Below are 18,366 nucleotides of genomic sequence, written 5' to 3'. Positions count from 1 at the left end.
CTTGATGTTGTAACATACCTATGCATTGTGGAAAAGTTAAATCTAGCTATGGAGCACCTCACATAATTTTTGTGGAAAAAACACTTTAACTTCTACTCTCTTTGCATTTTTCAAGAACACAATATGTTTTTTTTCCCTTCCCCCCCACCCCTCCCACCCCTCTTTTCCCTCTATACAGTCCTTCCTTCCTCCATTCTTGCCCCCCTCCCTAACCCTAACTCTAACCCTAACACTAACCCCTCCCACCCCCCATTATGTGTCATCATCCATTTATTAGCGATATCATTTGTCCTTTGGTTTTTTGAGATTGGCTTATCTCACTTAGCATGATATTCTCCAGTTTCATCCATTTGCCTGCAAATGCCATAAATTTATCATTCTTTATGGCTGAGTAATATTCCATTGTATATATATACCACATTTTCTTTCTTTGGGTTGGAGTTGGGGCTGATATTGTGAGTGGTCATCTCAGCAAGGAGTAGAAAGCAAACCAATCAGAAAGCATTGCAGGCAGGCAGACACTATTTCCAGTGAGTGTAGGATTGAGGATCTATACCAGAGAAAGTAGCCTAATGCAAGTTCAGGAAGATCTCAGAATAAGCTGGTTTTATTCACACAGTACTTTTCTCTACACGCAAACAAAAAAAGTGGGGGGAGATAAAACAAAAATGAAAGGTCATTTTCATGACCTTTCACGATTTAGAATCGTGAAAATTACTCAAGGTCAGGAAAATAATTTTGAGTCCGCATTTTTAATTGTTAAAATTTTGCCTTATGCTAGGGGTAAGCTCAATGGGTGGAGCACTTGCCTAGCACATGTGAGGAACTGGGTTCCATCCCTTGCACCACACAAAAATAAATAAATTTTAAAAAGATATTGGGTCTATCTACAACTAAAATTTTTTAAAGGGTCTTTATTTTTAATTATAATTTTTCTGGAGATAATCATAGATGTTCAGGAAATTGTAAGAAATAACAAACACCCATGAATCTTTTCCCAGTTTACTCCCAATAGTTACCTCTTGCACACCTATAGCACAACATTGCAACCAGTGTATTGACATTAATACAATCTTAATTGACAAAAAATTTTAAAACAGATTTGCTCATTCAGTTAGGATTTTTTTTGGATCACTGTCCCATATTGCACTGATATAACTCTTCATCAGTTCATTTCTGTTCCCTGAAAAGCATGACTGACTACAGTAGCAAGACTGTCCTGACAAGTTTAGCTAGGAAGGCAACATGGTCATGAGGCTGTCTGTGTTTCTAATCCTTTCCCCTAAGATAAGTATGCTCTTGCATCTCACTATTTTTGTTAACTTAATAGTTTAGAGCAAAAAATATTTTCCAATAAATGCTCAGTTTCTTTGTATGTAAGTTGATTTTTGGTATGTTTTTCAGAAAATTTTAAAAACATGCTTGGATACCATCAGGAGGTAATGATAATAATTTGTACTCTTTTATCTAAAGAAGATAAGAAGACCAATTGAGAATTATTTTCTTATTCCACTGATTATTTATTTTATCAGTGTTAAGGAACATATTTCAGAGAATATTTTCCACAAAATAATTGGAAATTTTGAAATAGTGCTGCAAGCCTTGCTTTGTTGAATTCATTTCAAAGAGGGTAAAATATATAATGAAAAGAAAAAAAGGAGGACAAAATGCATCCCATGGTAAATGAGTTTTTGTTAGAGATCAGGTTTCTTCAAGCCCAGAAAGTCAAGTCAACTAAATAGTCACACTTTAAACATCAATGCCATTTCTCCACAGGTTGCTGAATCCACAGAAATGAATTTATACATTGCTATTCAACGGAAAGTCACTACTGAAAATCTCAAAGAGGCCATCTTTTATTTGGGAAAAAAATTGGGTACCAAAGCTCTTTCCAAACTCATAATTTTGTTTTCTTTCCTTGACAACCGATCACAAAACCCTTAAATTTTCCATCAAGAATTTCTGATCTAGAAGTATATTTTTTCATGCTTTTCTTTGCCCCTTGTTTTTACACTGTCATAAATCTCATGCAATGAAATTCATAGTGGGAGCAGAATCATCACACAGAATATACTTGTTTTGGAGTCTGATTCCCAGCACCTGCTGGTAAATCTTTCCCTCCTCCTTAACTCAAACATAAGTTACTAGTTGTAGAACTCCAACAGAGATTAATCCTCTAATATGTAATGAGCTGAAAAGAAGTAAAGAGAAACGTTTCACATTGCCCAGGTTACCTGTAATTTATCCCTAGTTTTCTAAGTGGAGAGTGGACTGATCAGAAATGATTTTGAGAAACTTTCGATATGTTCATACTACCATATTTTATCAATATGCAAATTTCCACTCTAAAAGAATTCAAGTTCGTCTTAGCTGAATTCAGTTATAAGAACTTGCAAATAAAGACTTCATGTCTAGACATAAGTCAAATAAAAATTGCATGCACCACAAGGATATACAATAGTATTAAAATAGCAAAAAGACATGCTGTGTTTGAATATGAATGTGTATTATAAAGAAGTAACAATAAAAATACAGATTAGTAGAATCGACATTGAAAATAGTACATATTTCTATTATTCATTTAATTAGCAGTTAAGTATATTTTTCTTTGTATCTTACCCTAGGTATTATTAGTGTTTTGAACAAATGTCCTTTCCTTAACTTCAGTCCACCACTTGCCACTTCAACAATGCTGTGACCACAGAAGGCACTCAATAGAGGTTTGTTAAATTGAATCTGGCTGCTATTTTTTAATCTACAAACTTCTTTATAAATTTGAACACATTTATTCAGTAAAAATGTGCTGGGGTTTGAAACTCATGTTTTTGTGTGAAAAGGTGGAGAATAGCTTTAAGCTACTATTTATGCTGCCCCATTCTTGTCACTTCTTAATTTGACAGTGAGCTTTGAGCAGACACTGCAAAATTCTGACAGCCAGAGTCATGGAATCAGGGTTAGGGCATGTGTAAAAAGTTTAGAGCAACAAATATTTTCCAATAAATGTTCAGCTTCTTTGTGTGTAAGTTGATTTTTGATATGTTTTTCAGAACATTTTAAAAATATGATTGGATATGATCAGGAGGTAATGATAATAATTTGTACTCTTTTATCTAAAGAAGAGTCACCATTATTATCACACAGTGCATCATCAAAGGGTTAAAAGTGAGCAAGAAAATAAATTTGTCCCTATTAATCTATTAAAATTATCTGTCCTGAGAATTTCAAGTTACCTTAACTCATTTAAAACATGCCAACCAACCACTGTCTACAAATGTTTTCACAAAATATGGACTGAAATATGGATGGTGATGTGGGAGCTGAAGTTACTGGTATGGTGGTTATGAGCTTAAGAGAGTTTAAATTATTGCTCTCTACCAAATTAGTCTAGAATGAGTATCCTAATTGTTTCACACACAACACACACACACACACACACACACACTCATACGAATGTATATATATATATGTATATACATATATATAGAGAGAAATGAGTTGAAATCTGATTTTAAAATTGAGTATATTTCTATAAAACTTTTTTCTACAAATATCTGTAATGATTTGAATTGAAACATTATGTCTCAAGTGCATAATTGCTTTTGGATATTGCTGGTGTTTCAGTTACCAAATACTTGTTTTTTTCCAAAAGACAAATTTAACCCACAGTCATCGAATGCTTACAAATTCATTTTGCTCTTTTTCCCCATATGACAAAAGTTTCAAGTGTAGGATTTGATTCCTTTGAAAGGCCAGAGTATGCACTTTCATACTCTCACACGGCAATAAATGAGACCCATAGCACATAGTGTCCTTCAAATACGCACTGGATGCCTATGGACATTAATGAGTTTTTTTGCTGGTATTCCGTATGGTCAATTTGTGTGGCCTGAAGTAGTCCTTGTTTTATGATTTACATATTGGTTTTTTCAGGGCACAGTGAGTATATCATTTCCAAAGTGCATAGGGACCCCTAGAAAGGAAAGGTAATACAAACTTTGAGAATCTTTTATTGTCTTTATTTGAAATACTTCTGTTGGTGAGTTCTTGAAATCATGCATAAATACAGTAGTACAATGTGCAAATGAAATGCACAGTGATAACTCCAGAAAATAAAATAATTTATAGTCAGCAATTTTGAAAAATATCCAGTTGTTCTGATGTACTTTTAATTCACTGAAAATAAAGTTAGTTAGCTTTCAAATACACCAAAAAGACATCAAACTAGGACATGCAGAAGTACAGCACTAAGGGGTAGAAAAGATTACAGGACTTGATCTTATCAGTTGAACTGTAGGTAAAGAGGCTGCAGCTCTGAGGGCAGGCAGCAGACTCTTTGTCCTGCACTCCCTTCCACACCAACATCTTGCAGGCTGGTAGGTAGCATCAATACAGTCAAAACTGCCCTCTCATTCATGGACAGTGATGGGGAGAGAACAGGGAGGAATGAAAGAGCTACTTTAAAAATTAGTTTCACTTTTGTGTAAAATCTTGAGTTTAGACTTTCTCTCCCTGGAAATAACATGGAAAATGAAGGTGATTAACAAAAGTATGTTTATCTAGAATTTCAACTGCTCTAAATATACTCAAAACTTTAAAATTAGAAATTCAGGTTAAACACACTCAGCTGTTTTACATATGATAAAAGGAACTCATTTATAGAGAACTACTCCTCAATGGGAAGCAAATCAATCCCTATTCCTTAACAGTGGCTACAGTATACTATGGTGAACACAGTCCTGTTTTTGATAATATTTCTCACAAATCTGATTTTTCTGTTTACTGTAGCACACTACTGGTTCAAGATAGACCACTGGTTTAAACCTGACCATTTTTCATGCATATAGTCATATGTTCCTGTGACAATGTATTGTTCAGAGCAAAACTCGTATTAGTTAAATATGAGTACTACCAACACATCAACAGATAAATTATGAAAAGTAAAATATTAAGGGAAGATGATACTCCTCCGTGCAACAGGTCCACCCAGATGATTCTTTTTACAGCTTGACATCATATGCCATTTGAAGATCAACAAACTACCATCCTTAATCCATATTCCCTCTACTTAAAATATGATGTGCTTTGAAACTATGATGTTAGGTAGTCATATTTGCATATGAGATTGATTGTTGTATAGTTTTCTATGCTCAGATTGGAGAAGTTTAGGAGGGAAAATCTTTACCACATATAAATTATGTGCAACAAACTCTTTAATATTTGTCTAGGGAGGGGATAGTAACACTCATTTACAAGGTTAGTGTTACAGCAGGCTTTTCTAGGCCTGCCAAAGCAGGGCAGGGTATGGTCTCCAGGCTACACAAACATGGGAGATAATCAGCCATATTATAATGGGATTCTACAGTATGTGAAAAATAAGTAGGGAAGGTAAGAAGCAATCAATATTAAAAATGTTTATATGAGCCCCTTCCTTCCAGGAATGTTATAAAATAAACATCGTTTACAAGATAACAATGCAAGCAATCAATTCAGAGTGTGAGTATGTGTGTGAGTGTTGGAGTTTGGGGGAGGATCACCCAAACTAGGGTTTTGACATTTTAAAGAAAACAAAGTGAATTTTTTTCTACTATCAATTGACTGCTGGAATAGTGGGGACACAGTCTGAATAACTGGTGTGATGAAAAGACATACCTTGTGAATTGCTCAATTAGTTGATCTCTTTTTTTTTTCTGTTTTGAGAACAGTCTCCTTTCATCTTTTTTAGTTGTAAATAGACACAATAACTTTATTTTATTTATTTATTTTTTGGGGTGTTGAGGATTGAACCCGGTGCCTCAAACATGCTAAGCAAGTGCTCTCTCATTTAGCTACAACCCCAGCCCCTCTTTTCATCTTGTCGGTGTGTGAAAGGGGAACTTTGGAAGAGGAGAGGGCGGGGGACAATAGTTGTGGATATGTGTCTATTCACTTGTACTAAATACTATTGCATTTTAACTCAAAGCAAACTGCCCAATATTCCCTCCCCTAGTGGATGAGGCTATGTGATAATGCAGCCCTTTTTGGGGGTTGAATAAACCATCACTCTTGGAAACCGTCCAAGATGGACCTATTTTATACCAAATCCTTCTTGGTAATAAATTGCTATAAAGGGAACCTAGTGTATTAACTAGTGAGTTAGATTATGTGTGACTTGATGCAAATTCTATACTAATATTAATGAAAAAAAAATCATAGTGACCTAATGTATTTTTTAAAACTGGAAGGCACAAAGGTTTGATTTTGTGGATTCATTTTACAGGGACAGTACGCTAGGTCTTTGTATGTAATTCTCCTCCCCTACTTACTGGAGAGGAGAAATTAATTGGGTTTTGTTTTTGAAACTGTATTCATCTAAATAATCCCCTAAATTTGGAAATATTCCACCAAAAAGGTTCTTAACAACAGATACTTTCATTTGTTCTTATTTTAAAAACCTTAATTAGATTTAGGTATATTTTATATTCATTTTTCTTAATTCTTCAAAAGAAATCCTCTGTAAATGAGTAATTTGGAATATGGCTATTTAAAAAACTAAAATCTGGGTAGTTTTCAAATGAACGAGTGTGAGTGGTATCAGTTCAAATGGTATTGATCTGCACTGCTATTTTTTTAAGACTATTTTTTAAAGCTCATAATTAAATGTTTAAGTACAAAGTCATAGGAACAATTTTCACGATTCTGAGGTTCCATGTGTGTCTTTAAAAAGACCTGACAGGTGGAAAGATATATTTTCCCCCTTCTAACTGTTTCTTTTCTTTTCTATTCTATTCTTTCTCCTCCCCACTTCCTAAAAATAAGTATTTTAAATAAAAACTGAAATTTATGTTGTACTTATAGCCTACAGACAATTAAAGCAACAACAGCAACCTGACTTAGGTGCTGGGGAAATATCTGAATGTTAAATACTATTAACATAGTATAGTGAATACTATTTGATTTTATTAAAGACAAACACACTTGTGTACTAATTTAGGCATTTGTTTCCCCTACCCTTTCCTTTTTAAATATAAAAAATCAATATCCAGAGACAATGTTTCTCTTATTTCATTTCTGGAAAGATAAATGCAAGAATTTTTTAACTTACTTGCCTATTGTTATAGATGCAGAAAGCCCCAAGTATTAAAAAAAAAAAAACCTGTCTACATATATGTGTACTTAACTTACGTATTGGACTTTCTTTACACATCAGTACCATGTGTTTCCTCAACCTTTTTACATCATTTCTCCCTCCACAGCCTCTCCATTTTCTATTGCTCTAATGTAGTAGTGGCAATGAAATGTTTTTGCCTTCATTTCCTTAGATATGAGTAACTATTATTGTTCCTTTTGAAACCACCAATTCTTATTTCAAGAGAGAGAGTGCTACTATTGTGAAGACTTAAGAGAAACCAAAGACAAAACTACTTTTCCTACAAAGATCTTGATTGGGAGCTGGAGTAGTAGCAACTTAAAGACAAGAAAAGTCCCAGGCAGAAGCACCAACACATGATTTTTAATAAAACATTATGTTCATGGTACAAAAAGATTCATAAGAATATTATAAAAACCAATAGGCCTTGGTTATATTTTCAGAAAAAGAAAAGAGGCAGTCAAGGAAGCAAACTTGATAAATATGTATAAAATATATGTGTCAGTAATATATATCAGCAAAATATTGATAGTGATATATATAGCTATATATATGTATATAAATATCTCCTAAATATTTTCATATGACTTCATTAAAGAATTCAGATATACTGGACATTGGTTTCTGTATAAAGTTCTTTAGTAAGAAAAACTAATTTTTAAATCACTTCTTACTTTTTACATAATATTGAATGAGAAGGAAGTTAGTTGTTATAAACCAAAAGGGAAAACAACAGGCTTACTACTATGAGTTTTGTGCTTTTAGATAAAACTCTTTAAAATCACTTTTATTTATAAAATATATTTGTTCATGAGTATGCCCATAACATGTGACATATTTCATATACAACACACATATATGAATGGTGCACCATGCAGTTGTAAATGATTAGGCAATCTGAAAAATGGACAACATTACCTGTGTTAATTAGTACTTATTAAAATGATTAAATAATTTTGCTTTGTCTAACAAAAAACAACTTCAACTATGAATTGAGGGGGTCTTACTGCTGGAAAATTATAGTTAAATGTCCTATTTGTTGCTTCATATGCATCTACCAAAAAAGTTGGATAAAGCATGACTATACATATAAAATCTTAAGACAGAACTGCTTCACATTTGGTAAATTACTCCTCAAACATCACCACAGGTAACAGTCTGTTTTTTTAATGAAAAGACTTTAAAACCAAATAATACATGTGAAATTGTGGGTAGAAGTATAATAAATCAATATTTGCCCCAGATGGCTCTAGGTAGTATTTTTCTTCCCTCAAACTCAGATTGCCTTGTTTGGAATTCAGTCTTAGTAGGTAAAATAAACAGTTCACTTGGGTTTGGGGGCCCAGAAGGAGCCTTTACAAGAAAAGAGCATTTACCCTTACATATATAATAATCTTCCCATCCTTCATCAGAGGAACAGGGACTCACTTACCAGAAGGGCACCTGGAACTAGTTGGGTAGGTGGAAAGATGGGTGAACCAAGGGAATATAGAAGCCTCAGGAATGTCTGGGTCCAATTTCAGAAGGGGCAGGTTAATAGAAAAACACTGAATGAGAGAGAGACACTCTCAGCATTAATAAAACCTATCCTTAGCATTCCTCATACTATTTCCCACCATTCAGGGCCTGTATGTGTGTGTGTGTGTGTGTGTGTGTGTGTGTTTTGGAAACATGCGTGTGGGCACACGAACAGGCCTCCTTGTATGTACTAGTGCATTTCAGGGCTCAGCTAAAGGCTAAAAGTCAGAGGAAGAGAATCAAGAATCAAAACAATGACTGATGATTTCTAACCTGAAGTAAAGCAGATGCACTGCTCACCCGGAACATGCCTCTTTTTAAACGCTCCACTTCTCACAGCACACAATAAGGCCAGGAGAAGAAACCAGATGTAATTTTTTTTGGAAAAATGTTTTATTTAAACCTTTTTAATCTTTTACAACAATAAAATATTGCGTCAATATAAACCCCTTGACTAAAACTGTTCACATCAAACATTACAGCAAATTGTTTTCTTTTTGACACCCAACTCATCTTTGAAAGAATTTCCTTTTAAACACAATGCAGACTTTATTGAAAATAAATAATTGTTGGCAACTGCAATAGGCAATTTGAATAAAATAGTTGAAAAAGCAACTCTTAATGAAAATAGCGTTTACTATACATCAGTTACTAAATGAATAAACTAAATGATCTTTCTTAAATTAATAACTTCAAAAACGTTTAATATACAAAACTGTACAATTATAAAGTCGGCAGAAATATTTGGGTTAAATCAGGTTTGAACCATAGCGTTTAACTGCAAAGGAAAAAATCAAAACAAACAAAAAACCTCAAACAATTTGTGAAACATGAACTCAATGTGGAAAATAAAATCCTGGAACTAAAACCTAACTATCAACAGAATGCAGAGGCTTGACAAAAACAGTAAAAGGGTCGGGGATTTGAATTAATACATGCTCTTCAACCTGCAGCGGGGGGAGACACAGTGTGGTGAACCAGAGGCCTGGCAGCCCATACTAGTGCATCCTCAACAAGGGGCCCAAGGCTTTCTGGTCCTTAGGTAGTTTGTAGCTTTGTCTATGGTTGCTGCGCCTGAAAGCCCAGCAGCGACCAGCCCCTGCGTGCAGAGTCCCCAACCAGATCCGGCCAGCGGCGGCTGGGTGTTGGGTGCTTGGCCGGCCCAGGACTTGTGTGCTCATTGGGAATGAAGTGCACCTGCGAATCTGGCATGTGAACGTGAGATCTAGCAATAAAGCCACAGCAAATGCATATTTTTGGGATCTCTACACAGTCTAGCGAGATTTTTTTTGTAGTTTTTGTTTTTCGTATACAGTAATACGATACACACCGCTATCTACACACACACGTTATGCACACGCACCCACACACACACGTACAGAGACACATACACACAGAGAGATTAAAAAATAATAATAATAAGCAGAAACCCAGTCGGGCGCTACCTAGCTTGCTCGATCTTCACCGTGGGCTTTCACCAGCTGTGCTTTTTAGAGCCCACTCACAGACAGCAGTATATACACGAGAGAGGAGGGGTACAAGGCTGGACCAGAATCCCTGTGACTTTTGCCAATCATTTCATTGTCGTTCAATACCTAACAGTGTGCTGGTCCGGCAACCCTCTCACGCGACCCATACTCGGGTTTCTCATACAGAGAGCGGTGGTGAACTGGCGGTGAACTGAACTGGGAGGCACTGGCCCAGTTGTTCACCTTCCTCTCAGGTTCTTGGTCTCCAACGAAAGCAATCACTTGGGAAGGCAAAAGCTTTCCTCTCCTCTAAGAATGGACAGCCGAGGTAGGGTCCCGCAGGCCGTCAACCTGGCTAGGTTGGGGGCCTGTGGGAAGCTCCATGCACAGGCAACCGGGACCCCAATGGGTGCAGAACCCTTCCAATACCTCAGGCCACCTCTTTTTCCTGGGATCTATGCTGTGGAAGTCTGCTGGGACTCCAGAGTTGCAGGGGGAAGGACAGAAAGCTACGAAAAAGCGTCTCCCACTTGGTGCTAGTTTGCAAACCCTCTGGGCTTGCCCATTCTGCCCATCCTGCCCATCCTAGGCACTCCGCCCCCGGGGAAAAATATAACCAATGTCGTTATCAACAACTCTCTCCATTTTATCATTCTCCTCTCCATACAGGTTTGGGGTGGGTGTAGTGGGTGGTGGGTAGGCATTCCTCTCCCTCCTCGTCCCAGGCTCCCATCCCTTTTCTAAGCAATTAAAAAACCATCAGCTCAATGAAAGAATAATAATAATAGCAATAATAACGTGGAGTGGTCGATTAGATACAAATTATCTCACAAATATTGTGTACAGCTTGTAGTAAAACACCGCAGACATTTAGAAACGCTATAGAAGTTTTAAAAAATGCAAAACTAGTCTATTTTAAAACAGATTTCACCTGAAATACAGCTGCTATAACCAAGGCGCTGAAAGGTTATTCAGAGGCACACATCTGTCTTCCCACCCCTTCCACCCCCACCCCGCCCCCACATTATCCCAACTCCTTGCTCTTCCTAGAGAGGAGTGACCAAACAAACCTTACTCAGAGTAAAGGATATGTATTGATCAGCATAAAAGGTCGGAGGGAAATTGCCCGGGCGGCAGGGAACATGAGGTCCCCACCTGAACTGTTTAATATAACTGTGTATCAGAGTCCAGAAGCCTGAATGTGTGTGTGTGTGTGTGTGTGTGTGTGTGTGTGTGTTTTCTTTCTCAGCATAAGTTAGAACCCCCTCGAAACAAAATGGGGGGGGGTGTGGAAAGAAAGAAGAAAGGAAGAAAGAAAACTAGAGTTATAGCAATAATATAGAATATTAAAACGAAGAGAAGAGAGTGAAAGAGAAAGAAATCCGCGCTGCTCCCAGTGCGGCTGGCCGCCTCGCTTCCTCCAGTCAGAGATCGTGGCACGATGTGTCTGTTTTCACGGTGTGAGAATAAACCTCATGCGGCTGCTGATCCCCTGGCGGAGTCATTCTTTTCTCTTTTTGTCTTCGATTACAGAACCAGACACGCACCACTTCTTTCTCCAACTGGAGGCTGTCTGCCAGCGAGGAGATCTCCTGCGCGGCAGGTTTGGGACACTTGAGGAAATGCGTCTCCAGTACGCCCTTGACACTCACCTCGATGGAGGTTCGCTTCTTGCGCTTTCGGCCCTGGGCGGCGATCTTGTCAATGCTGGTCGGGCTCCCTGTGGATGAATCTGCCTCTTCCAGCCACTTGTTCAGCAAAGGCTTCAGCTTGCACATGTTCTTGAAGCTCAGTTGCAAGGCCTCAAACCTGCAGATGGTGGTCTGCGAAAACACGTTGCCATACAATGTGCCCAGCGCCAGCCCCACGTCGGCCTGCGTGAAACCCAACTTGATTCTTCTTTGTTTGAATTGTTTGGCGAACTGTTCCAACTCATCCGAGGTTGGCGTCTCCTCGTCTGAGTGGTCCTGGCAGTGGTGTGAGCCAAGTTCGCCATGGTCTGGGGGCTCACGGAGCACAGGATGCAGGTTCTGTGTGGAGGCAGCTGCCGGCGGTGGAGTGAGTCCCCCGTGCTCCAGCATGCCGCTTACGGTGAAGCCGGGCTGCGAATACACGTTAAGGGGTTGGCCGCTTGACGTGATGGACGGGTTTGGAGCCGGGCTCGCCCCCCAGGCGTTTGGGTGGTTAGTGTGCGGCGAGTGGTGGGCTACGTGTGGCGAGCGGTGATGGATGATCGTACCCAGTTGCAGGTCTTCGCGCCCGGGCTTCACGTCCTGCTGGTCCAGGGGGCTGGTGGCTAGTGTGGAGGACCATGGGCCCCCGTCGCTCAGACTGGTCACCCAGTGATGCCCGAGGGGATGCCCATTGCTGGGAACTCCCTGCAAGTAATCACTTTGGAGAAGTTTTTGAGGATTGCGGAAAGGACTCCCCTGCTGCATGCCCGCAGAGTCCGCATGGACTAGGGAGCTGGAACTGAGAATGCTGTAGGGATTCGATGCAGCTGTGGCCATGGTCGGTGAGGATCCCCTACTAGTTATAATGTGGCAAAGGGAGCAGCTTCAGCCTTTGACATCTACAGTTCGGGGGAGCCAAAGCCGCTAGCAGCGGGTTACCGGCACTGACCATGGCCAATCGCAGTACGTTTTGGCCTGGCCAGGCGTGAGCACAGCCAATGGTGGTGCAGGAGGCCGAGCTAGCTTTCCAAATTAGGCTGCCGAAGCTCGGGAGTTTCAGTGAGACCCAAGCAGGAAGTGAATCAATCTTTGGGTTCCATTGGCTGCCTAGCACGGAGTGGCGGTGGCTCATTTGGTTAACCCTTTCCCCCCATCAAGATTAAGCGGGTGTTCGTGGGTGGAGAGAGAAGGATGTATTTGTGTTGAGGGTATGGGGAGTTGAGGCGGCAAACTGGGATTTTTAAAATTCCATTTGGTTCATTTAGATTGTCATAAAGAATGAAAGAGAAAAGTAAACAAGTTTAAATATCATTTTGATCTTAATGCATAAGGATTTTTCACTCACTCAGCATTCTTGATTAGTGTGTACCAGGGGGTGCAAAATGAAATACCGCTACAAACTTTAAGGAAAGCAAAGACTTCTTCTATAGGAGTCTAAATCAATGAATTCATGAACCTATTAAGAGATATTTCAGCTTATTTTATTTATCTCATTTATCACTTACAAGAAACACGATTACAAGAAGTGAAATTATCTAAGAGATGCCCAGTTTCTTCCGAAAATTGAAATATTATAAGAAAGGAAAATTTAACGTGATTGTGGCAAAATTCAGTTATTTTGACGTTTGTTTCCCAATTCAGTTGGTCATTTGGAAGCCTAACTTGATTACTACTTGTCATTTCCTATCAGACGTCCCACAACTTCTGTGAGAAGCGCTGCTTGCTGATACCGGCAGACCTCATTCACACTCACCCCAGGCACTCAGCGTACCTACTCCCAGTAGATACACAGGAAAATATTCACTATTCCTCACATGTTGGTGTCCTCTTGAAAAATTGTTTAAAACATTTCCCACCTCTCCCCTGCTAAACTTAAGAAAATGTGAATCATTTACCGTGCCCAAGGAATTCAGTGAAAGTGCGGCAGTTTGGCATCAAATATGCTCACCTTCTCCTGCCCAATTCCTTTCCAGCTTGAATTTGCGTTCAGCTTGGGAAAACGGGATTTTTTTTTATAATATTTTGATTAGAAAAAGAGACGGGAGAGACTCTTATCCTTTTAAGCTTTTATAAATTAGTGAAGGGCAAGTCTGTGTGCTCCACAGCTCCACACAAAATCTTTACTTGGAAGCAGAGTTTGAGAGAAATGCAAAGATTTTAGATTTACTGTAGTTTGTAAAGGCAACACCCGATATCCAAGATGAAATCCAAAGTTTAAAAATGACCTTTCATAGCATAATTTTGGAAGTAACCTAGCTGCATAATTATATTTGCACTTACAGAAGACGGCATCAGAGTTCCCTTATTGGTTTGAAATTCCATTAAATATATTGCAAGAGCTCCTAGGTTAAGCTTGATTTAAATTTGCATACATTTTCATATATTTAGCAGAAATAAAAGAAGGCTTGCAGCTACCAGAAAGTCATTAAGGCATTAGTTTCTCTAAGAAGACAGATCTGAAGAAAATGCAAGAAAATGAGAAAAGTAAAAACAAGGTGAGCTTATTCTGCCATTCTTTATATACTAAAAAGCATGTATTTCCTGTGAAATTAGTGATTTCTTAGAAGGGCACAGAGCAATAGGAACTAATATTGGTAAATGTAAATGTGTTCATTAGGGAGGAAAACCTGGCATCTGGTGGAGATCTATTTCTTTCTTTCTTTTTTTTCTCTTAAAAAAAACAGATAAACACTTAGTAATTATTGGTGAAGAGGATCATTTCCTATCTTCCCCCTCCCCTGGTTTCTTATTGAAATTATAGCTTCATTTGCTGATGTCCTATTATAAGGGCTTATCTGCTTTTAACCTAGAAATTGATCCTCTCTCTCTCTCTCTCTCTCTCTCTCTCTCTCTCTCTCTCTCTCTCTCTCTCCCTCCCTCCCTCCCTCCCTTTCTCCCTCCCTCCCTCTGGCTCCCTCTCCCTCTTTCTCCCCCCTCTCCTCTTTTGAGTACACACTGTCTTTCTCTCTGTGTCTGCATCTATCTCTTCTCTTTTCTGCCAAAGAACTTCAGTTCTTCTAACAGCCAACTGTGCATCTTCCTTTGCAAAAATGCAATCTCATTTGTGCAGGAACTTCTACTTCCTGAAGAAATAAGAACTTATTAAAATCAAACAAATAAAAGTTTTAGGTACTCCATTAGAATGTCTTTTCAAGCATCCATTTGGCAGTCTGTGCTGGTCTGCTTAAAGTTCAGAGGGAAATACATTGAAGAAACTGCAAAAATTATCAGAATCATTGCCATTTTGTAGTTGTTGCTAAGTTCCCCACCCCCACCTCACAGCTGCATTTGGGTGCAAGAGCTAAGCTTAGTGTGGCCATTCAGGGAGTTAAGATAATTTTCGACTAATAAGGCTTTTGAATGAAGAAGGGAATCTTTTTTCCAATTCTGATTTGCTCAAGTTCCTAAAATCAACCTTTCTCTTACTCATGGTCTCTGCTTCGGATATTGGGGTTTGCCAGCAGGGCAAAAGTGGTTCAGACCATTAGCTCTAAAGTTCGGTGTGAGGAGAGTAGCAAGGAGGGGGCATCTACATACAGGCATAGGTTGTTTGCAGCCTTATTTTAGAGTCTTTAAGAATTGCTTCTTTCAGGAGCAAAAACCTTTGTCATCTTCTCTCTCTCTCTCTCTCTTCTCTCTCTCTCTTTCTCTCTCTGTCCTTTCATTTTACAAATTGTTCACATGAATACAGATGCTGCCTATTGAATTAAGGTGCAGTAACATCCTATAGTAGCTATGATAAAATCTCCTCTTGCATGCATCTGGGTTTCTTTCCTTTTGAAGAAAATATCTGCATATAGTCAAATCTTCTTGCTGTTCTAACTAATCTACTGGAGAGGTTTCCTTCACCCTCTCCTGTCAGTCTAACTTCCCAAGTGTAACAGATGCCGCTCTCAAGCGCTCCTTTCTGCGGCTTCTCTTTATTCAGCCTCGCATATTTCTCCCCATGATCTGGGTTTCCATAGAGAGAGGAATAAAAGGGGGGACCATGGTCACAAATCCCCTGCCCCATGCAAAATAAAAGAGCCTCATTCAATAGACGACCCTGTCTGGACATGGGAGAAAAATAAGTCCATGTGAAGCTACTGTTGCAAAGAGCTGGTAACTTATTTTTCATAGACTGCATTTTGCCTTAAACACAGAGGTACCATTGGCAAACCTGCTCTCTCTTCAGCAGCTGCGCTAAATACACATTTAGCAGTGTTCCTCATTCAGATCCTGAAGTCCACTTAGGATCCTGACATATGATTCTTCTATCCTCCTCTAGAGCTATGGTTTGAATAATATGGCAATGGCTATGGAACCTACTGGGCTGGGACCTCTGAAAGTCACCCTAGAGAGAAGCCCAGCTTTGAAGTAGATGTATGTAATTGTAGAGAGTCTACCACCTATCTCCAGTAAGGCAGCACAGTTTTGAATTTCTGGGCTAGGCAAACATTTGCCACTATCTTAGTTCCTTGTTGAATTGCCTTTCACACTTGAAATGCCACCCAGTTTTATGCATCTCCCTTGCTTCGTTTTTTTTTAAGGGGGCAATTTAGTTTCTTACTAAAAAAAGTCAGGTTAGCTTGATTTATTATACTTTATTTGTCACTTGGAGGTTAGTAGTTGTTTTCCTTCCTCAAGTGGTTTAAGGATTCCTGGGAGATTTTGCAGAAACCCAGGACCCTCTCCTTCCAAGCAAGGAAGAACGCACAAAAGAAATTAAGCAGATTAATGTCGTTCAGGTTGCACTCCTGTGGAAGCATGCGAGCGTGGCTGCAGCAGGGCAGCCTGCACCCAGGCTTCTTGGAAAAACGCCCCAACCATGGGGATTATGGCTCTTGCGGATTTCATATTTGAGTGTAGATTAGGAATTCTCATTATTAGTACAAATTGCGAGAGCGGGGAGGAAGTAGGTCTGGGACTGAAGCTGGCAATGGGTGGAGGTTGGGGTTAGGAAAGAAGTCCAAAAGACCAGCTTTGACTGTGTGTAATACACATGAAGCTCCAGACAGTAGAACATTATACGTAGGCATGGCCACAAAAACTTCACCTTCAGCACAAGTTCACTTTGAAAACAGAACAAGTTAGATTGGGTTTGGTAGGAACGGGTGCATATTATCTTTTTAAAACCCAGGAGCTCATAAGAGGAGGAAAATAATTGAACAGTCTCAAAGCTGCAGAGAAAGAAGTCTTTTTTTGGTCTCTGTACACTGAGCTCATGAAATGTTCTCCTTGTGAGATACAACTGCCTTTCAGTGCACCAGCCCACTGCAGTTCTTCTTATACTTCTTTTCTTTCCTTTCCTTTTCTCTTTCTTTTTCTTCTTTCTCTTATTCTTTTGCACCTGTATAGGCAGAAAGCAAGAGACTAAAAATATCTTAGTGAAGAATATTAAAAAATGAATTTAAATAGCGTCAGCAGACACTGGCCAAGGTTAACTTAAGCTCAATTAGTTTTCTCTACTTGAACAAGAGGAAAAAGATTTTTAGAGAAAAGAAAAAAAAAAGAGGGAGGAGAGAGTGACAGCATACAGCAAATGATGCAAGAGAAATGGGGTAGCATAAAAAATAGAATATTACTCCTGTAGCATTTATAATAAATACCTCAATCTGCCAGAAGTTTAGTTACTTGCTTAGCAAAACTGAATGTCGATGGGGAAGCACTGAGGCATTGTGTGGCTAGGGCTACCGCCCGTAAGATGGTTAGAGGACAGGCAGGGACAAAAGAGACCCTCTGAGGGAAAGGATGTTGGATCCCACAGCTGTGTTGCCCAGGTCTCGCTGATCCACTCAGTTTCTCTTTTGGTGTCACCTCTTCCTTTGCTGCTGCTTTTGTCAGTGGGTGAACCCTGATCTTTCATGGTTGGTTCCAGGGAAAGAACTCTTAAGGAGAGAGAGCTATTGTGTACTAATCAGCATGGCTATCATTTTCCAGGCATCAATATTTGGGGTGTCGAGAAATTATTATGGGCATTTGCCAGTCACTTGTTTTGCCCTGCAGATGGAGTCTAGTTTTCAGGAATTCAATGGACAATTTTGCAAAATGCAGACCCTGTGTGGAAGCATTTTTCTATATTTATTTTTTAAATGAAATCCTGGAATGTTTATATATTTAAAATGCTGTGGTGGTTTTTATATTTTGATTATTCTCTTAAAGTAGGAATTGATAGCAGTAATTAAAGACTAGGGAAAATAGTTATAGCTGTATGATCAATCCATGGGTTGTAGAGATGACCTATTACTTTAAACTCTACAGATTGGTATTTGAGGCACTAATAAGTCATGTAGTGAACATTGGATATTTGTTATAAGTCACTTTAGTAGTTAATACAGCTGCTTCAAATTGAAATTCACTTCCTTCTTTGTGGACAGATTTAGGTTTTAAAGTGCAAAATTCTAAGAATGTTCCAGCTTCATTTATAATAGTTTGTTCCTTGTACCCTCTCCCTTTGGCCGATTATTATTTCAGTATATATTATTTATCTGAAATGGTGAGCATTACAATACCCATGTGGTCATGGGACTATAGGATGTTTGATTATATATTAAAATATAAGCTGCTTCTAAAAAGTTTTTGGTAAGTAATTTACTGAGTG

At 38.8% G+C, this 18,366-nt stretch overlaps 1 protein-coding gene across 1 annotated transcript; it reads right to left on the bottom strand.

Moving 5' to 3' along the window:
• Window positions 1-11,209: 11,209 nt before the first annotated feature.
• On the bottom strand, window positions 11,210-12,623 carry Pou3f4 (POU class 3 homeobox 4). Its single transcript, XM_047536887.1, has one exon. It carries the CDS (start codon window positions 12,621-12,623, stop codon window positions 11,538-11,540), a length of 1,086 nt encoding a protein of 361 aa, XP_047392843.1. The 3' UTR covers window positions 11,210-11,537.
• Window positions 12,624-18,366: the final 5,743 nt, after the last annotated feature.

The sequence above is a fragment of the Sciurus carolinensis genome, chromosome X (genome assembly GCF_902686445.1).
Source record: "Sciurus carolinensis chromosome X, mSciCar1.2, whole genome shotgun sequence".
Lineage (NCBI taxonomy): Eukaryota > Metazoa > Chordata > Mammalia > Rodentia > Sciuridae > Sciurus > Sciurus carolinensis.
The sequence above is the reverse complement of the archived record's forward strand: the minus strand, read 5'-3'. Positions and strand labels throughout refer to the sequence as shown.

Bases quoted from the DNA above. Each gene is read 5' to 3' on its own strand.
- Pou3f4 (XM_047536887.1), bottom strand. From the start codon at position 12,623: ATGGCCACAGCTGCATCGAATCCCTACAGCATTCTCAGTTCCAGCTCC.